The 22227-nt window shown below is 40.2% G+C and overlaps 1 protein-coding gene across 1 annotated transcript in view; it reads left to right on the top strand.

Annotated features, from left to right (window-relative positions):
- AKR1D1 (aldo-keto reductase family 1 member D1) overlaps positions 1-22227 on the top strand; it is a 42299-nt gene that overhangs the window by 13739 nt on the left and 6333 nt on the right. The window contains exons 3-7 of the mRNA XM_024555150.3: positions 3862-3978; positions 8002-8079; positions 15316-15438; positions 16578-16687; positions 17390-17555. Coding sequence (XP_024410918.2) covers positions 3862-3978; positions 8002-8079; positions 15316-15438; positions 16578-16687; positions 17390-17555 — 594 coding nt within the window. The remainder of the gene's footprint in view (positions 1-3861; positions 3979-8001; positions 8080-15315; positions 15439-16577; positions 16688-17389; positions 17556-22227) is intronic.

Below are 22227 nucleotides of genomic sequence, written 5' to 3' on the forward strand. Positions count from 1 at the left end.
ATTTCAGAATATTTTCATCGCTCCAAAAGTAAAAACCAAACCCCATGCCCGCTAGCAGTCACTTCCCATTGATCTCTCTCCACCCCGCCCCCAACACTGGCAACCACAGACCTACTTTCTCTCTCCATGGCTTTCCTATTTTGAACATTTCATACAGACGGAGTCATACAATATGTGGCCTTTTGTGTCTAGCTTCTTTCACGCCATATAATGTTTCTAGGTCCATCTAAGTTATAACATCTATCAGGATATCATTTCTTTTAGTGGCCAGATAATAATCTCTTGTATGGACATACCACATTTTTTAGACCACTACCTTGTGAGCAATTTAAGCCTCCAGTGTTAGAAATCCCTATACATTGAAGAGCAGTCAGAAAGATGAAGCATCGTGGCTAAAATGAAAGCCAGTGGGAAGATGGGGTGTATATTTACAGGCAGCTTTGCAGGAATATAACACAATTCTCCTGAGGCTTCTAAAGAGGAAAAGACATGGCTTCTGATTTTGCCCACCTCCCAGACCTCCCCTCCTTCCAGCTCCCCACTCGGGCTCCTTCCAAGTTCTCCCGGGGTTTGCGATTCCCCAAATCACCAGCCACATTTGGGTTATGGTCCAAGGACCACGCAGAGCCACTGTCCCAAAATATCAGCCTGGAGCTTTTCACTTTATCAAAGCTTTACAATTCTGGTTCCTAAAGATCTTATTATTACACAGTCTCTCATTAAAGTAAAACATTAAACCTTAAATAGGTGCTCATTCCCCGTTTCTGTACATGAGTAAACTTGACTTCAAAGCCTGAGGACCTACACCAAAGCAGCCTGCCCACAGCCGGAGAAATTTTTGAAAACTTTGACTTATCTTAAAAATTTTTTTAACGTTTGCATTGTCTCCACGATTTATTCTTGATTGTTTCATGTAAGAATGAGGTTTTAAATAACCAGAAAAACAGACCCTGAAAGTTTCCTTCTTATCTCTTTGGAGAACAGTAAAGCCGTTGCATCATCTATCATGTTGAAAAAATTAAACCGAATTAAATCAACTATTTCATAAAGTCACTATGAGTTAATGTTTACAAAATACTTACACAGTACCTGTTACAAAGCTGGAACTATATGGGTTTGTTGAATAAAAATAATTAAAATACATGAAACAGAATTTTCACCGCAATGGGTTGGCAGCAATAACACCTCGGGCCCACAGTAACAGCCAAACCCATTTTCCCACTACTCTCTCCACCTGAAGCTTCCTCTTCAGCGAATCTGATGCTTCAGGAAGATGTGCTAATTTATCCCGAGACTCTGGGTTCCCCTCAGCAACCCAGGTTTTCCTGACTTCAAGGGTACACAGTCTCCACTTGACAATCCAAACCTTAATCTTTCATCACCCAACACTTTAAGATTGAGAGATTTTTTTTCCTTTTTTTGTCAAGCTAAGTTTATTTTGTTGACTTTATTTTTTCCACACTCATTGAAGTATAATTGACATGTGACATTATGCAAATTTAAGGTGTTCAACATGTTGACCTGACAGTTACATATCGCAAAATGATCACCACCACAGTGTCAGCTAACACCGCTACCCCTCACACAATTACCATTCCTTGTTCGTAGTGAGAACGCTGGAGACCCACTCTCTCAGCAACTTTAAAGTAGATAATCCAGCATTGTTGATACAATCATTATGCTGCCATTAGAGCCCCCGGATTTGCTTCTCTCGTAGCTGGAGTCTGTGCCCTGTGACCGACATCTCCCCGTTTTCATTCATGCAGGGCTCTTGAATTACTGGCCTTCTGGTGGCGTAAGGCTGGGGTCCCCTCGCCCGCCATTTGGTGACATTATCAGTTCAGCCAGACATCCAGTAAGTTCTCAGCAGGGACTGGCAGGATTTCCCTGGGGTCCGAGTAGGAAATGAGAACAAAGGAGCAGTGAGCGAGAATCTAAATCTCGGCCATAATATAAAATTTCAGCAGCTTCTGTACTGCCTGTCACGTGGAAGCATCCAGTGAAGTGACTCACACAACTCTATTTCTTGCTCAAACACAGCACATCTTTTACCAGAGGGACGTGCAAAGGAAGCACCCGCCCAGGTCAGCACCCCGGTTCAGATACACGCTCCCTCGTTACACAGTGAGGAGAAGTTCAAGGGCTGAGAGTCGGGTAGGAAATTAGCACTGAGCAGAGGAAGACTTTGTCTCCAAATTAGACCCTCTGTGGTTCTGGGGGAACTTTAAGTCTCTGGTCCTATATTCTTTTTTCTAAATAATTTTTATCTTTCAAGTGTAGTTGATGTGCCACATTACACTGGTTTTAGGTGTACAACCCAGTGATGAAACATTTATGAAATTTATGAAGTGATTAAATCTAGTAACCGTCTGACACCACACGTAGTTATTACAATATTACTGACTATATTTCCTACGAGGTACTTTACACCCCCATGACTATTCTGTAACTACCAATTTGTACATTTTTCAAAATATATTTTACTGATTATGCTATTACAGTTGTCCCATTTCCCCCCCTTTATTCCCCTCCATCCTGCACAGCCCCTCCCACCCCCATCCCCCCCACACCTAGTTCCTGTCCATGGGTCGTACATGTAAGTTCTTTGGTTTCCCTATTTCCTATTCTATTCTTAACCTCCCCCTGTCTATTTTGTACCTACCATTTATGACACTTATTCCCTGTACCCTTTCCCTTATCCCCCTTCTGCTTCCCCACTGATAAACTCTTCACCTTTTTCACCCCCCCCCCCCAATCTGGCAACAGTCAAAATGTTCTCTGCATCTATGACTTTATTTTATTTTGTTTTCTATATTCCACATATAAGTGGAATCACATGGCATTTGTCTTTCTCCAGTCTGCTTTATGTCACTCAGCACAATGCCCTGCAGGCCCATTCATGCTGCTGCAGATGGCAAGATTGCATTTTTTTAAGGCTGAGTCATATTTCATTGTACATATACACCACTTCTTTATCCACTCACTTATTTTTTTTAAGATTTTATTTATTGATTTTTAGAGAGAGGGGAAAGAAGAAAGAGAGGGAGAGAAACAACAATATGTGGTTGCTTCTCACGCATCCCCTACTGGGGACCTGGCCCACAACCCATGCGTGTGCCCTGACTGGGAAACCAACCGGCGACCCTTTGGTTTGTAGGTCAGCACTCACCCCACTTGAGCCACACCAGCTAGGGCAGCAGTTCCACTTTTAATTTTTTGAGGTATCTCCATACTGCTTTCCACAGTGGTTGTACCAGCCTGCATTCCCACCAACAGTGCACAAGGGCTCCCTTTTCTCCACATCCTCCCGGCACTTGTTTGTTGATTTACTGATGACGGCCACTCTGACAGGTGTGAGGTGATACCTCATTGTGGTTTTAATTTGCATTTCTCTGATCTTAGTGAGGTTGAGCATCTTTTCATCTGTCTATTGGCCATCTGTATGTCCTCTTGGGAGAAATGTCTATTCAGATCTTCTGCCCATTTTTGAATTGGATCATTTGGTTTTTTGTTGTCGAATTCTATAAATTCTTTATAAATTCTGGGTATTAACCCGTTATCAGATGGATCAGTGAATGCTATATCCATTCACTGATGGGCACTTAGGTTGTTTCCATATCTTGGCCATTATAAATAATGCTGCAATGAACATATGGATATATATTCTGGCACCATATTCTGATAAAGTTATAATATGGGCCTCAAGAGTAATATCAGTTTATCTCATAGTCAGACAAAACTTCAGCATAAAATGAATGAATGAAATGTGTAGGGAGGTTTTGTAAGGAGTAATGGGCTGAATTATTATTTTTTTTAAATACAGCATGCATATTAGTTAACTAACCCTTTTGACCCTTTCAGCTTTGGTGTACGGCTCATGACCCGGAGAACGTGCGCCCCTACCTGGAGAGGACACTCCAGTTCCTCCAGCTGGACTATGTCGATCTTTACATCATTGAATTACCCATGGCTTTTCAGGTGAGTTCAGACAGCTAGAGCTTTGCCCTCTGCTCTTTGGCGACCATGAGCTAGTTTGTTCGCTAGCTCCATAGAATGTCCATTGTTTTGTTACCTTAGATCAGACAGCACTGACCTGGCCCAACAAGTGGCCAAAAGGATCACGTGTGACAGACTCAGGCTTGGATCCCATGTTTCTTCATTCATAATGCAGTCATGTCTTTACACCTGTAGTTTAAACGCTCCACAGAAAACCATCACATATGCCCCAAAGAGCAGTCCACGTTTTAGTTGTCCGGCATCCAGACACACCCTTCTTGCCACTCACATAGTCATGAAAATGTCGCTGCATGACATAATGCAGAATAACACGGTATGTACAGCTGAAAACGTGTTCACTCTCCAAAGGGAAATAACCCAAAGAGGGGTCAGGTTTTTGGAGTTAGCGACAAGATCAGGGTGCTAGCTATTGTTCTCATTCAGTTGCACTTCTTCCTTGAACTTCCTCAATCTGTGGACTCAGTGTTCACTTAACCACCAACCGCACGTCCCATATACACTGCCGAAGAGAAGTAACTGCCTTAAATTTTCACCGAGGGAAGGAGAGATTGAACACGAAACTCGTCACTTGTGCACGAGGCAAACCAGACCCTGCTGGTCAGGAAGAACAAGGCCTCTCTCCCATTGCAGCAGCCAGGATTCCTTTATGCAACCAACCTGGCTGCCCCTGCTCTGCCCTCTGGGAGCACTTTCCTTGGTGACTGTCCTCTGTGGTCCTGGGCAAGATGAACTCTGGGAAAGAGTCTCCTTTCGCGTTCTCCTTCATGGAGATACATACGGGTTTTCAGGCTTCACAATGGCCTTGGTAATCCAAGGCTTTCATTGGTCGGGTTGGGATTTCACGGACAAGACAATATCCCTTAAAATTCTGTTAGGCTTTCAGTAAATTCACATTCAGTCAGCTCCATAAAAGAGTAATTAAAACTAGAAACTTACAGGGTCAATTTCTTGTATCTAATCCTCAGCCCATGGTTTCTGCGTCTTAGTAAAGAACATGCTTGTTCTGCTCATCTGCTCAGTCTTCAGCTTCCTAGCGCCCATCTGGCTTGAAATAATACAAAACAGGGAGGCACCGCTGACGTGTTCCTTGCACCCAGTCTGCTCCTCATTGGACGGTGCTCCTTTGTCAGTTAGGGCATCCGTGGGCCGAGATCCTGCTTTCACAGATATATGGATGGAATTCTCCCAAAATCCAATTTTATTTCCCTCTAGGATTCCCCCCTTCCTGTCTTGGCTGACACTGACCTTGGACTTTAGAGCTCAACTTCTGACATTTTGATGGCACCCAGAAGCAGAAAGTAGCTGTTTTAGCAAAATACAATCTTACCTCTTGTCTTACAAGCCAAGGAGCAATAAACACACACATCTTTCTCTAGGACCTTACTGAAGACTGCAAAAATGGCCAACAAACTTTAACACCCAAGGTTTTTCTACTAAGTCCCCTAAAGCTTCAATCTTAGTAGGCCTGTTGTCAGACTCTCAAGACACAACAAAACAACAGTGTAACAAGGTGATAGGCTATTGCATAGAAAGAATAGCCAATTCTCAGCTGGACGTGGGAAAATCCTCACATCCCCATTCCCATATGGACCTAGCTAATTCCACATTTTTGGTCCATTACTTGCCATTCCCCAACACCTTTGAGTAAGTCAGGACTCTTGTTATAAATGGCAGAAGTCCAACTTAAACTGGCGTTAGCAAAAAGGGGAACTAAGAAGCCCAAGGGATATCTAGTTCAGGCACAACTGGATCCAGAAGTTTAAACGATGTATCTACACTCTGGGTCTTTCTCTACCCCTGTGTTCTGGTTGGCTTCATTCTCAAAAATCCCTTTCCACGTGATGGTAAAATGCCCAGTGACATGGCAAGCCTACGTTTTCAATACAACTTAAGAATTCAGGAAATGGAAGACTACACATTAAACCTCACAGAGAAATACTGGTTGGCCTTGCTTGGGTCATGTGTTTATTGTACCTATCGCTCACTGATCTTTGTGTGAGGGCATAGGTGACTGATTGACGTGTATGGCCGAGAGTGGAGCTGGGTCAGCCCACACAAACAGTGTGGAATGAGCTCCTCTGTAGAAGATGGCATAAGGATGGTAGAAAACAAAATAACAGATTCCCACCGCACTCATTGGAGGTTGCTTAGCAAGCGCAGAGGTATGAAGCAGAGCTCTCAAGCCAGGCTGTCTGGTTTGACTCCCAGCTCTGTCGCATGTGAGCCAGATGACTTGGTCAAGGTATAACCTGATTTTGTAACACATCCCCTAAGCACAGTGCATTAGAAAGAGTATGGGCTTTGGAGTCACACAGAAGAGGGACTGACTTTCAGCTTTATTGCTTACCAGCACGGTCACTTCGACATTTCTGAACTTCAGGTTCATTGTCAGTAAATTGGAGACAATAATAACCTACTTGCTGAGTGTTGTGAAGAGTCATTAAAATTATACATGTGAAATTACTGACACAGTGCCTGACATTTCATAGATAATAAAAGATATTATGAAATGTTCATGTAGATATATATATATATATATATCCCAATATATAGAATATCTTCATTTCACACAAGAGAAAGTTGAGGCACCAGGCAATGAAGTAGCTAACTCAGGTTTAAAATCCGTCAGAATGGGGGCTCTGGCTGGTGTGGCTCAGTGGATTAAGTGCCTACCTGTGAACCAAAGGGTTGCCAGTTCAGGGCACGTGCCTGGGTTGGGGGCCAGGTCCCCAACAGGGGGTGCTCAAGAGGCAACCACACATTAATGTTTCTCTCCCTCTCTTTCTCTCTCCCCCTTTCTAAGAATAAATAAATAAATCTTTTTTTAAAAAAAGACTTCCATTCTGCCAACCATATACAATAGACACATTATCCTCATATTATTTGACCTCTTTCAACACAATCGACCACTGTCCCCTGTACACATGTTCTTTTTGTGGCTTCTAGAATATTACCCTATCATGATTCTTTGACAGCTTCTTCCCTGCCAACCTCCAAACGTTGTAAGGCCAGGACCTCTATTCTCAATATTCTTGTCTTACTGAGCCACACTCTCTCTATAAGTGATCTCACATAGTTGCGTAGACTGAATATGGTTTTACATGCCGAGGGTGAGCAAATTTCGTCTGCAGCCATGACCTCTTTCTGGGCCTCTTTCTGAGACTTCTCTGTTTAATGGCCTCCTCAAATAACCACTTGAACTAGGTGCGGTCATTTCAAACTGAAAATATCCAAAACAAAACTCTTGATTCCTAAGCTAACTTGGGGAAATGATTACCACCATCCTCCCCAGGAGCCTAGGAATCATCTTTGATTTTTCTCTATTCCTTTTCCAAGCCCATAAAGAATGTGTCCCATTTTTAGAAACAGCCAAGAAAGAACTCTGAGAGACCACGTTCCACACCAGAGTTAGTCTTATTTGGGGAAGGATCACCCAAAAACCAGAGAAGGAAATTTGACCCTCAGATAATGTGTGAGGTAGGAAAAAGAGACACCGAACCCCTGGAGGGCCCGAAAGTGGAAGGAAAAGGGCCAGTGAGCAAGTTACCCGGAACCGGAAAGTCACGCACCATGCTGTGTCCGCGCCTGTGTCAGGGCTGGATGGGCTGTGACCACACTGAGTCTGAAAGTCCTCATTCTCACCCTCTGCTCTTTTCTTATGAGTGATTTTGCCACTGGGAGAGAAGTTTGTGACTTAAGAACAATACTCTGTCAATAAGTAAAGGGAAAATTAATGCCAGGGTAGGATAAGGAGATTACTGTGTCACATATTTTGGAAAAATAAAAGAATCTCTGGACCATCCCACAAAGGTAAGAAAATATATATAATTTATTATATAATTATATAAACATATAAATAATTAAACTTGAATTGCTTTCCCAGGGCTGAAGTATATTTGCATAATGACCATTCAGATTCCATGATTTCAATTCCCAGATATAAATACAATGAATTACACTTGTTTTTGTTGTTGTTGTTTTAAGCCTGGAGATAAAATCTATCCTAGAGATGAGAATGGCAAATGGTTATACCACAAGACAAATCTGTGTGCCACTTGGGAGGTAAGTTCAAGTGGGCCTTTGATTTTAAAAGACTCTATTTTTCAATTGTGATCTGATTATTCCTGTTTGATGTATGTGGAAGTGCAACCTTTGTGCTCCCATTCCAAACTCCAAAGGCTGGGAATAGCCTCTGATGAGTACAGTGCCTCTTTCCAATGGCTGTCCCCACCCAGGTGACAGCTGAAGATCTGAAGAGTGGAGCTGTGTTGAAGGGCGAGCAGGCAGTTAGGTTTTCTGGTGCCTGGGGCTCTCTACCTGAGAGTCCACATACTCACTCCTGACCTCGCTGGAGCTGACTAGATTTGGAGTCTGGTATTTCACTCTAGGTCTGCCAGACAGGAAAGCCAGTATCCCCAGGAGAAAATGAGCGCACAGCTCAAAATAACAAGGTATTTACCTCTCATGGAGATATCTTATGGGATATCTCCACTAGAGATCCCAAAGTAAACAGAACAGAGGACCAAGAACTTTCAAATTAGCTAATTAATATTCCAAAGGATATAAGAAAAGATAGTAGCAATGAAAAACAAGAACAAGAGAATTTTTTTTAAAAAAGCATTGAATAATAATTAGGAAAAATAAGAAACAATACAATATATGAGATAAAACTGAAATGGATATAAATAAGGAAAAAAATATCAGATTAAAAGATCAGGATAAGAAAATCTCCAATGTAAAGAAGGACAAGAAAAAATTAAATATGAAAAAAAGCTAAGAGATGTACAGGATACAATTAGAATTTACAATACTAACATAATAAAAAGAAAGAAGAAAAAAGGAAAAGAGGTAATATTTGAAGGGGGAAAAACAGAGATACTGAAAGGGCATAGATTGCCCATACCTAGGAAACCTGTACCTAGATACATTATAGAGAAATTTCAGAATATCAAATATGGAGAGAAAATGTTAATGCTTCCAGAGTATAGCATTACAAGCCAAAAAATGAGACAAAATGAAATAATAAGAGACAATCAATCCAAGAGAAGGCAGGAAAAGAAAAGCAGAAGGAAAATGAATAAGTGGGGCAATAGAGACACACTGTGCCTCCTAGCACAACCAAAAGGACAACAACAAACTTAAAAACAAAAACAACCAGAACTGACAGAAAATCGAACTGTATGGAAGTCAGACAACCAAGGAGTTAAAGAAGAAACATTCATCCAGACCAGTAGGAGGGGCAGAGACCAGCAGCTGGGCAGAGAGGACTCGTAACAAGACGGCGGCTGGAGGGCTGGGTCCCACATTCACATGCAGATAAACCAGTAGGAACAACTGGGGAGCAAGACAGACCATGCAACCCAGGGTTCCAGCATGGGGAAATAAAGCATCAAAGCCTCTGACTGAAAACCCCTGTGGGGGTTGAGGCGGCAGCGGGAGAAACTTCCAGTCTTCCAGGAGAGTTCATTGGAGAGACCCACAGGGTCCTAGAATGTGCACAAGCCCACCCACCTGGGAATCAGCACCAGAAGGACCCACTTCGCTTGTAGGTAGCAGAGGGAGTGACTGAAAACTGTCTAAGAGCTGAGCAAGTGGAAGTGTCCTCTCTCTGACCCCTCCCCCACAGACAGTGTCACAACGTAGCCACATGGGTTGCCCTGCCCTGGTGAACACCTAAGGCTCTGCCCATTACTACATAACAGGGGCACCTATTCCAAAAAAAAAAAAAAAAAAAAAAAGGCCCAAATGAAAGAACAGATCAAAGCTCCAGAAAAAATACAACTAAGCGACAAAGAGGTAGCTAACCTATCAGATGCACGGTTCAAAACACTGATAATCTGGATGCTCACAGAAATGGTTGAGTATGGTTGCAAAATAGAGGACGAAGTGAAGGCTGTGCAAAGTGAAATAAAGGAAAATGTACAGGGAACCAACAGTGATGGGAAGGAAACTGGGACTCAAATCAACAATTTGGACCAGAAGGAAGAAATAAACATTCAACCAGAACAGAATGAGGAAACGAGAATTCAGAAAAATGAGGAGAGGCTTAGGAACCTCCAGGACATCTTTAAACATTCCAACATCCAAATCATAGGGGTTCCAGAAGGAGAAGAGGAAGACCAAGAAATTGAAAACTTATTTGAAAACATAATGAAGGAGAACTTTCCCAGTCTGTCAAGGGAAATAGACTTCCATGAAGACCAGGAAGCTCAGAGAGTCCCAAAAAAGTTGGACCCAAGGAGGAACACACCAAGGCACATCACAATTACATTACCCAAGATTAAAGATAAGGAGAGAATCTTAAAAGCAGCAAGAGAAAAGGAGTGCCCATAAGACTGTCAGCTGATTTCTCAAAAGAGACCTTGCAGGCAAGAAGGGGCTGGAAAGAAGTATTCAAAGTCATGAAAGGCAAGGACCTATATCCAAGATTATTCTATCCAGCAAAACTATCATGTAGAATGGAAGGGCAGATTAAGATAAAAATTATGAACAGTAAAATGACAACAAACTCACAGTTATTAACAACCTAACCTAAAACAAAAACAAAAACAACAAATGAACTAAGCAAACAACTAGAACAGCAACATAATCACAGAAATGGAGATCACATGGAGGGTTATCAGCGGGGGAATGGGAGGGGGAGGGAGGGGGAAAATGTACAGAGAATAAGTAGCATAAATGGTAGGTGGAAAATAGACAGGGGGAGGGTAAGAATAACATAGGAAAAGTAGAAGCCAGAGCACTTATATGTATGAACCATGGACATGAACTGAAGTGGGGGGTGGGGGAGAAGTGCAGGTGGGAGGGGGTGTGCAGGGTGGAGGGGAATAAAGGGGGGAAAATGAAACAACTGTAATAGCATAATCAATAAAATATATTTTTTTAAAAGGAAGAAAATGAGTAAGTGAGGAAATAGGAAACAAATACCAAGATGGGAGATTTAAACTCAGTAATATCAACAATCACAGTCTATGTAGTCGAAACAATCCAATGAAAAGGCAGAGGATGTCAGAATGTACAAAAAGCAAAACCCCACTATATATTATATAAGAAGCCCATTTTAAATAAACACACACGCATGTTTAAAGTCAAAGATTAAAAAAATTAAGCGGCTAGAAAAAGATATACTAGGCTCATGGTAATCAGAAGAAAGCTGGAGTAATTATTTTAATATCAACGAAGGTTTCAGCACAAAAAGCATCACCGGGGATAAAGAAGTATGTTTTATAATAAAAAAGGAATGAATTCTAAACATCTACGTACTTAACAACAGAACCCTAAAGATACACAAAGCATAAACCAAGTTCAATTCACTTGGGAAAGGGAAAGACAATCATCCACAATTATAGTCAAAGGTTTTTAAACTTCCATCTCAATAACTGAGATAAAAAGTAAACAGAAAATCTATAGATCATAGGAGATTTAAACAATACCATTCATTTTGACCTAGTTGACAGTTATAGAACACTTGGCCAAAATAGAACACTATTTTTCAAGTGTACATTAAATGTTTAATAAGCCGTTTTATAAGACATAAAGTAAATCTCAATTCATTCAAAATATTCTAATTATGCAAAGTAGGCTGATTAAAACTGGAATTAAATTGATATTAATAGCAAAAATAAATCTGATAAAATTATCAAATACTTTGAAACTAAGAAGCATATGTGTAAATAACTCATAGGGCAAAGAAGAAATAACCAACTCTATACTTAATCTACATGCTAGCAACATACAGTTAGAATTGAATCCTTTAAAGCAATATTGAAAAGTAGAAATAAAAAACAATATTAAATATTTAGATATAAATTTAACAAAATATGTACAAGAGATATACCATGTGCTTTGACCAGGGACTCAATATAGATGTTATTAATTCTCTATAGATTCAAATGCAATCCCAATGAAAATTTCAATAGAAATTGAAAAGCTGATTTCAAAATGTACAGGAAAGTGCAAATGACCCAAAATAACTAAAACAACTTTGAAAAAGGAGGATAAATTTTTGAGCACTTACAGTAACTAATCTCAAGAAATATTATACAACTACAGTGATCGAGACCCTGCTGTGTTGGCATAAAGATAGTCACACAGATCAATGGAACCAAACAGAGAGCCAAAATAGACAAGCACACACACACATACACATACAGGGGCCGGCACAAATAACAGCCCCTTTTAGTACAAAATCTTTTATTACAAAATCATAAGCAGGGAATTCTGTAACATAACAATATCACACTCAAGCACACCATGTGACATTTTAGGTGAAATGTTCAAATTAAAACTATAAATTATTACAACCGACCACACTCAAGCAAGCCTTACTTCTGCTGGACCCTGTATATGGTCAGTTGATTTTCAGCGGAGGTGTTGAGCAACTCAGCGGGGAAAGATCATGTTTCCAGGGGTGTACTGGAGCTGGCACATGCCAGCCTGCAAGAACTGACTGTGCATCCCTCCTCACCCCACCCTGGGTGACATGAGGTCACCCGGCGAGAGCAGTTACACTGCAGAAATTGACAAACACCACACACCGGGGCACCTTTATTTCCCCTGGACAACTGGTTGTTAAACATTTATCCATATTTCCATTGCTTATGTTCATGGTCTTGACAGTGGTGATTTTACTGGTGCATGAATGTGCCAAAGTTTGTCAAAACATACACTTCAAACATTTAGTTATTGCATATCAATAATACCTCAATGAATCTGTAAGGAAGAAAGAATCAGTCATATATAATGAGATTGGTATCAGTTTAATTTGGATAGGTCCTGTTTTATTATCAGCAGCACAGGGTGCAAAAGAGACAACAGAATAGTATTTTTGAAGTATTGAAAGATAAAGAACATTGACCTTGAAGCTTATGTCCAGTCAAACTGTAAGGGAAACGATGCATAAACAAACAAGTGCTGGCAAGGATGTGGAGGAAAGGGAACCCTTTTGCATGGCTGATGGGCACACAGACTGGTGCAGCCACTGTGGAAAGCAGTATGGAGATACCTCAGAAAATTAAAAATGAATCTGCCTTTTGACCCAGCTATCCCACTTCTGGGAATATATCTGAAGGAACCCAAGACATTAATTTAAAAGAACATAAGCACCCCGATGTTCATTGCAGCATTATTTACAATCGCCAAGTTATGGAAACAGCCCAAGTGTCCATCAGTAGATGAGTGGATAAAACAACTATGGGACATTTACACAATGTTATTCTGCACAACTGTAAAAAAAAAGAACATTTTACCCTTTGCAATAGTATGGATGGACTTGGAGAACACTATGCTAAGTGAAATAAGCCAGTCAGAGAAAGACAAACACTATTTGATTTCATTCATTCGTGGAATCTAATGAACAAACTGAACTAAAAACAAAGCAGAGACAGACTCATAGATGGAGAACGGATGACAGCTAGTGAGGGGGTGGGGTTGGGGGGTGGAGGGATTGAGCTAAAAGGAAAAAGGACGCATGGACAACAGTGTGGTGATTGTGGGGGTGGAGGGTATAAGGGGACTAAATGGTGATGGGAAATACAATAAAGATCAAACTTAAAAAAAGATACATTGATAAAAACATTTTCTGATCTACATACTGATCAGAAGTTTCGCACATAAAGACCAACATTGAAAACCATCGCTAAATAAGAGAAGCAAAAATCTAAAAGATGCCCCGAGAAATGTATAAAGTCAAACTTTATGTAGTTTTTATTATCTATCAAACTTTCTAAGATCAAATAAAAAGAGAAAAATATAACTGTAATAATTGGAAATTAAATTGTACATAGACTATTAACCTCATAGATGTTGGGGAGGGGGGTAAATCAAGAAATGTATGAGCATGTTAAGTTCTTGTCTTTATTTAAAAAACATATAAGCTTTTTAAAAGAAAGTACTAAAAAGAAACAGAAAAATTAGGATGAACTGAAATAAGAAATTAAGATGGTGGAAACAGTCTAAATATTTTTAAAGTTGCAATAAATATAAACTAAACTCACCTACTAAAAGACAAAGATTGATGAGAACTAGGCACATCAAGCACAAAGACATGTAAAAGTTAAAATTTATTTTTTATTTTTTTAATTTTATTTATTTATTTTTAGAGAGACGGGGAGGGAAGGAGAAAGAGAAGGGGAGAAAACACCGATCCGTTGCCTCTCCCATGCTCCCAACCAGGGACCTACCCAGCAACCCAGGCATGTGCCCTGACCCGGACTCAAACTAGCAAACTTTCACTTTGCAGGACGATGTCCAACCAACTGAGCCACAGTGGTCAGGGCTGAAAGTTAAACCTTAAAGGTTGGGGGAAAATCTTATCAGTCAAATATTTATCAGAAAAAGTTATATAGTTATATTAGTATCTGACAATATAACCTTAAAATTCAAAAGCATTATTAGGGATGGAAAGGGTCCCACATCATGATAAAAGATTAATTTACCAAGAAGTTGTATCAATTTGAACCCAATAAAATATCTTCAAAATACATAAAGCAAAAATGATAGGAAAACATATTTAAAAATGGAATACATGGAGTCATTGATAAATCCAGTATTATAATGGGAGATTTCTGACATATTCCTTTAAATTACTGAGAAGCCAATTATTGAGAAGATGAAAGTTTATACTTGGAAAAGCTAGCCCTAATTTTACATATGTGTGTATGTATGTGTATATATGTATATATATGTATGAGAGTGAAAAACAGAGAGGGGAGGCAGATTTGCACCCAAAAACAGGAAAATATATATTTTTACACATATCAAACTTATAAATATTGATTAGGTACCATGCCATAAAAAAGCCTCAACAAATTTCAAGAAATAGGATCATTGTATACGTTACAAGGGGAAGATATGGTGTACAATACACCTCAAACTCAATCACATAATTCCTGCTTGTCTCCACCACTTATGTGCTTCACAGAATGACAATTGACATACCCAGGGACTTTCATTTTTAAAGAATTTATATTAAGTGCCGGCTGGTATGACTCGGTTGGGTGTCATCCCATAAACAGAAAGGTCACCAGTTTGATTCCTGGTCAGGTCACATGCCTGGGTTGCAGGTTTGGTCCCAGTCAAGGTGGGTAGAGAAGACGATCAATCAATGTTTCTCTCCCTCTCTTTCTCCCTCCCTTCCCCTCTAAAAATATTTTTTAATAAAAAAAGAATTTATATTAACCCTTATAAACATTCATTCTTGCTTGTTTCAAGGCTTCTTTCTTAATTCATTTATATTGTATATCAAATTAGCAAAGCTTTTATTTTTTCTTGTTTGATTCATTGGCATTTACTCCACAGGCTTTGGAAGCTTGCAAAGATGCTGGCTTGGTGAAATCTCTTGGTGTATCCAATTTTAACCGAAGGCAGCTGGAGCTAATTCTGAACAAACCAGGACTCAAATATAAACCAGTCAGCAACCAGGTACAGTTTGGCAGGCAGGTGGGGTGTGACCAGGGATTCCAATCATTACCGAATAGAAAGAACCCTGGACTAGGAGTCAGAAAGTTCTGCAGCTTCTCTACATAAGATCCTGGGCAAGTCTTTTAACTTCTCCCAATTTATGTTTCTTTAAAAAAAAGGCTTGAAAGTTTAAATCCAGACAAAAGTAACTAACCTACCCCCAAAATTTGGAAGAAAAATAATGAGGGGGAGTAAGACCTGCCAGACATTAAGACATATAGAATATTTATAATAATGTAAGATTAGTGCAAGAAGCAAGAATACAGATAAGTAGAAAATAAGAAATATTGTACAAACAGGCCCCAGTACAAGAACTTGATGTAAAATAAAGTAGCACAAACTAGGCACAAAAGGATGGATTTTTCACTAAATGGTGTAGGGAAAATGCCCAGTTATATGGAAACAATTTAGATCTTTGCCTTATATCATATTCCAAAGCAAATGTCCCCATGATCGAGAGTTAAAGAGAAAGAGCAAGTCATTTGTAAATACTACACAAGAATTTCAGTTTTCCAGAGCTATAAGTAGAAAAGGAAGCCATGGGAAGATGATAAAGAAAAGGTTAGATTTAGTAGCATAAAAATGATAAATCTAAAAATAGTATCAGAAACAGAAAGCAAGCAAAAATAATTAGATTTTAAAAAATGTAACAGAAAAAGAGGGTCATATCCTTGTGAATTAAAAGACTAATTAAAAATCAATGAAAAAAATAGTGAGAAAAAATATTAAGGCTCAACAGAAAAATGGGCTAAAGCAATTCACAGAAGACAAATTGCAAGACTGGTTAAACATATGAAAATGTTTAATTGTACCAGTAACGACCGAAATTTAAATTTAAGTGTGATCTTTATATTGTCTACCTAATTAGCGAAGCTTTTGTTTTATTTTTTAATACAAAGCTCTCACTAACCTTGTTGTAATTAATCTCACCTGTATATGAACAGTGTCAGTTTCCTTGTTAGGAAAAATGCTTAGGAGGCATCTCATTATCCTTAATACTTTTAAATGAATTTTATTCAAGGATTTTTTTAAAACTCTGTACCATTGCATTCATCTCCAAGGCCTTGATTTTGCGCCCTGTTCTTTAATGCATCCCACAGGTTGAGTGCCATCCGTATTTCACCCAGACAAAACTCCTGAAATTTTGCCAACAACACGACATTGTCATCATCGCGTATAGCCCTCTGGGGACCAGTAGGGATCCCACATGGTAAGTCACACTGCATGTCTCTTCAGGAATTTTTTCCTTTGAGGTGGAGTATGAGGCTCCTGTGAATTATTTGATTGAAATGACTCTACTTGACTGTGTGAACTTAAGTTACTTACTCTCTTCAAATCATTCTGCATATTTAAATTGAGCTAATAAAATCTTCCTCACTTAGATGTTGTAAGAATTGATTATGCTAAATGTATGAAATTACCTCACAGTGCCTGCAATAGAAAAGCTCCATAAATGTTAGTTGAGGTATTATTCGACTGAGTCTTTATGGCCATATTCTGACATTTTAGAAGTTTTTGATCTCTGTATTCAATGGCAACACGTCTACTGTGATGTGTTCCACAGGCCAAAGGAGAAATTTTTCTGCCTTAATTGATTCCAAGAGTTGTGCCTCTATTTCTTCTCACCTATGCCTACTTTTAACCCAGTTCTCTCTGTTAAGACACATCAAAAAAATATATATCATTTATTTTGTGAAAAAGGCGGCTCTATAAATTTGCCTCTTTTGATCTTCCCACACCAAGAGCCACTCTTCCCTGAGGACTCTGCAGTCAGAGAAACTGGTTACAGATCATCTGAATTGGCCTGGTAGGTTCCCAGGTGAATGGGAAGCCAGAGGAGGAGGAGGCTCGATGGACCCTTGGTCCTCACTGATCAAGCTAAACGCAGTGCATGTTTCCATTTTTTTTTAAGGGTGAATACATCTTCCCCACCTTTGTTAATGGACCCACTTCTAAACTCATTGGGGAAAAAGTACAATAAGACAGCAGCTCAAGTTGCTTTGCGATTCAACGTCCAGCGAGGGGTGGTTGTCATTCCGAAAAGCTTCAACCCTGAAAGGATCAAAGACAACTTTCAGGTAAGAAAACGGCTTCTGAAAATATAAAAAAGTAGGGTTTTTTTTTAATTTAGAGAATTTTCTGCTTAGATTAATAAGAAATTTGCAATGCCTTCCTATTTTATTTTATACCAGCTCCCTGGCTCACTCTGCCCTTTTCCGGGTTTAATTTTAGCTGAATTGGAGACAATTCCTAGTATTTTGGGCATTGCTTTGCTACTTGCACATTACAGGCATACTCTGGAAATAGTGCGGGCACAGTTCCAGACCACCGCAAAGAAGTGTGTATCACAATAAAGCAAGTCAATAGCATATGTCAAAAAATGTACATACCTTAATTTAAAAATACTTTATTCCTAAGAAATGCTAAATACCATTCGAGCTTTCAGCAAGTCACAGTCTTTTTGCTGGTGGAGGGTCTTGCCTCAATGTTGAGGGGCTGCTGGTGGCTGCTGAATGTTGGGGATGGCTGTGGCGATTTCTTCAAACAAGAAAACAATGATGTTTGCCATATTGGTTGACTCCTTCTTTCATAGACCATTTCTCTGTTGATGCTGCTTCATAGCACTTTACCCACAGACCTTCTTTCAAAATTGGAGTTAGTCCTCTCAAACCCTGCTTCATCTACTAAGTTATGTCATATTCTAAATCCTTTGTTGTCGTTTCAACTGTATGGATTGGATCTTCACCAGAAGTGGTTTCCATTTCAAAAAACCCCTTTCTTTGCTCACCCATAAGAAGCAACTCCTCATCCACTAGAGTTTTATCGTAAGATTACAGCAATTCGGTCACATATTCAGGCTCCACTTCTGGGTTTTGTTCTCATGCTATTGCCACATTTGTGACCACTTCCTCCACTGAAGTCTTGAACCCCTCGAAGTCACCCATGAGGGTTGGAATCAATGTCTTTCAAATTCCTGTTAATGTTGCTATTTTGACCTCTTCCCAAGAATCAAGAATGTTCTTAAAGCCATCTAGAATGGTGAATCCTTTCCAGAAGGTTTTCAATTTACATCAAAACTAGTCCTGGGTCTATACGCTGCAGAAGGGATATTGTGTTAGCAGGAATAAAACATTCATCTCGTTGTACATCTCCATCAGAGCTCTTAAGTGAGCAGGTGCATTGTCAATGAAAAGTAATATTTTGAAAGAAATCTTTTTTTTTCCCTGACCAGTAGGTCTCATCAGTGGACTCAAAACATTTAGCAAATTGCCCTGGCCACTGTGGCTTGGTTGGGTGGGCGTTGTCTTGCAAACCGGAAGGTCACAGGTTCAATTCCTGGTCAGGGCACATGCCTGGGTTGCAGTTCAGTCCCCAGTTGGGGGTGTGCAAGAGGCAACCGATCGAAGTTTCTCTCACACATTGATGCTCTCTCCCCCTCTTTCTTCCTCCCTTCCCCTCTCTCTAAAACACAAACAGAAAAAATAAAAACACTTGGCAAATCATGTTGTAAACAAATGTGTTGTCATCCCACCTTTGTTGTTCTAGAGTAGATTTAGCATAATTCTTAAAATTCTAGTTTTCAGAATGGTAGATGAACATTGGCTTCAACTTGAAGTCACCAGCTGCATTGGCCCCGAAGAGAGTCAGCCTGTTCTTCGAGGTTTTGAAGCCAGGCGCTGACTTCTCTCTAGCTATGAAGGTCCTAGACGGCATCTTCTTCCAACAGGAGGTTGTCTTGTCTACATTGAAAATGTGTTATTTAGTGTGGCCACCTTCAATAATGACCCGAGCTAGAGATTCTGGGTAACTTGCTGCTTCACCTGGCACTTCTACGTGTCACATTTTGGCAATGCTTGCAATACTTCACCCATTTTTATCATAATGGAGGAGACAGCTTCTTTGCTTAAACTTCATGAACCAACCTCTCTAGCTGCAAATGTTTCTTCCACAGCTTCCTCACCTCCCTCAGCCTTTCAGGACTGAAGAGAGTTAGGGCCTTGCTCTGGATTAGGCTTTGGTTTGAGGAAATGTTGTGGCTGGTTTGATCTTCTATCCAGACCAATAAAACTTTTGCCACATTAGCAATAAGGCTGTTTCGCTCTCTTATGATTCCTGTGTTCACTGGAGTAGCACTTTTAATTTCCTTCAAGAACTTTTCCTTGGCCTTCATAGTTTGGCATTTTGTCACAACAGGCCTGGCTTTCAACCTATCCGTTTTCGACACACCCTCCTCACCACCCCAAGTTGTTTCTAGCTTTTGATTTAAAGTGAGAGACTCAGATCTCTTCATTCCAGTTAAGCACTTACAGGCCACAGCCAGGTTGTTAACTGGGGAGCAGCTGGTCGAAGGAGCCGTGAGAACGTGCCTGTAGTAAGTTCACTGTCTTATACGGGTTCTGTGCACAGCACCCCAAACAAATTACAACAATAACATTAAAGATTACGGATCAGAGATCACTATAACAAATGTAATAATAATGAAAAATATTGTGAAATATTTGTGAAATAATGTGAAATATTGCAAGAATTACCAAAATGTGACAATGAGACAAGAAGCAAGCTAATGCTGTTGGGAAAAGGGCACCAGGAGACTTGCTTGACACAAGGTTTCACAAACCTTTCATTTGTAAACACACGCACGCACAATTATCTGTGAAGTGCAATAAAAGCAAAGCGCAATGACACTGTATTGTGTGTTCACCACCCCAAGCCAGGTCTCCTTCCATCACCGTTCATCCCACCTTTCCCTCTGGTAATCACCACGCTGCTGTCTATGAGTTTTGTTGCCTGGCGTTTTTATGGGAGGGGCTTAATCCCGTCACCTGTTTCCCCCTCTTCTCTGACAGCTGTCAGTCTGTCCTCTGCATCCATGAATCTGTTTCTATATGGTTAGTTAGTTTATTTTGTTCATTAGATTTCACATATAAGTGAGATCATATGGTACTTGTCTTTCTCTGACTGGCTTATTTCACTCGGCGTAAGATTCTCCAAGTCCATCTATGCTGTTGCAAAGGGTAAGATTTCCTTCTTTTTGTGACTGAGTAGTGTTCCACTGTGTAAATGTACCACAGCTTTTTGTACCTACTATTGATGGACACTTGGGCTGCTTGCAAATCTTGGCTATTGTAAATAACATAGGGGTGCCTATATTCTTTCCAATTAGTGTTTTGGGTTTTTCAGATAAATTCCCAGAAGGGGAATCACTGGGCCATAAGGCACTTTCCTTTTTAATTTTTGAGGAAACCCCTTACTGCTTTCCACAGGGGCTGCACCAGTCTGCATTCCACCCACACTGCATGAGGGTTCCCTTTTCTCCACATCCTCGCCAACATTTGTTGATTTATTGACAATAGCCGTTCTGACAGGTGTGAGGTGATATCTCACGGTGGTTTTAATTTGCATGTCTCTGATGATTAGGGACGCTGAGCGTCTTTTCTTATGTCTGTTGACCATCTATCTACATGTCCTCTTTGGAGAAGTTGTCTATTCAGGCCCTTTGTCCATTTTTTTAATTGGATTGTTTTGGGGCGGGGGTGTTGGTGTTGAGTTTTGTAAGTTCTTTATAAATTTTGGTGAAAGAATTCTAAAAAGAGTTTTCAAATCTAATTGCAACATAGCAGACCCATTTTGTAAAGTAATCTCACTAAACAAAAGCTTAAATCTGGAACACAAGTATAAAGACACCACAAGCACAAGAGAGGCCATTACTTTCATGAAAGGCAAATAAAGATGAGATTTCCACCTCACTGTAGGTCCCCAGAGGACACGCACCTGCCCCATACCTGCTGTCTTTGCCTGACCCCAGGAGCAAACCCTGCATCCACCCATGCTGTCTCCAGTTCTGACTGCTATTTTGTCCTTCCCACCATTTGTCTCAAATTCCTGTTCCCCTCTCTGGTCAAATCAGTCAAGCTCTGTTCCTGGGACTGTCTATCTTTGCTCTACAGGCCCCCTCTGGGGCCTTAACATCCTCTCAGTGGTCCACCTTTATCAAATCTGTCACCTGGTTTTTCACCTGTAAACTTCTCAGGTGTAAAGTCCACCTGCCTCTCAGTCTTACAAGGTTGACATTTCCAGAGAAAGACTTTTGTCAGGGCTTCTGTCAATCCCTGATTGTTCCTTGGCAGGCCATGGGCCACCCCCTAGATAATTCAACTGGTCCTCTGGGCTACATCCCCATTCCTGGACGGGAGTTGAGGGCGTGACAAACAACCGTACTAGGTGGTGGAAAGGAAGTTCATAAAAGGAAAGAAAGGACTCTGTGATTAGCAAAGAGAGGAAAAGATGCTAGACATTTACATCAACTACTGACAGTATATTAACACCAAAATGGCGCACAGTAAAAAGTCATTGACACTGTTTTCAGCCAACTTAAAAGAAAAAGAGAGCCATGGCGTGGCTAATGTGTAGGGTCATCAAAATTTTTAAAAAAACAAATTCTGATGCATGCCCCTGAAACAAATGTTTTCATGGATTCAAGGTTTTACTGTTCAGAAATTGAAAGTGGTTACGCGCGGTCTGTGCAATGGAAGGTTAAAGTCTTTGAACTTGACGTCACTTAGCAAATCACACTTTTGCACTGAAGAGTCTGTCATTCTCTTTAAAATTTTCATTGCAACTAATGATGTTATATTTCATAGATTTCCAATCGCCTAAGAATAAGGGAGGGATGGAGTTCTGAGATTCGCACACCATGAGAAAATATGAAAGGGGGGGCAGATTTACAAAAAAAATGAGGGTGGAAATCAC

This window comes from Desmodus rotundus, chromosome 6, assembly GCF_022682495.2.
Source record: "Desmodus rotundus isolate HL8 chromosome 6, HLdesRot8A.1, whole genome shotgun sequence".
Taxonomy (NCBI): Eukaryota; Metazoa; Chordata; class Mammalia; order Chiroptera; family Phyllostomidae; genus Desmodus; species Desmodus rotundus.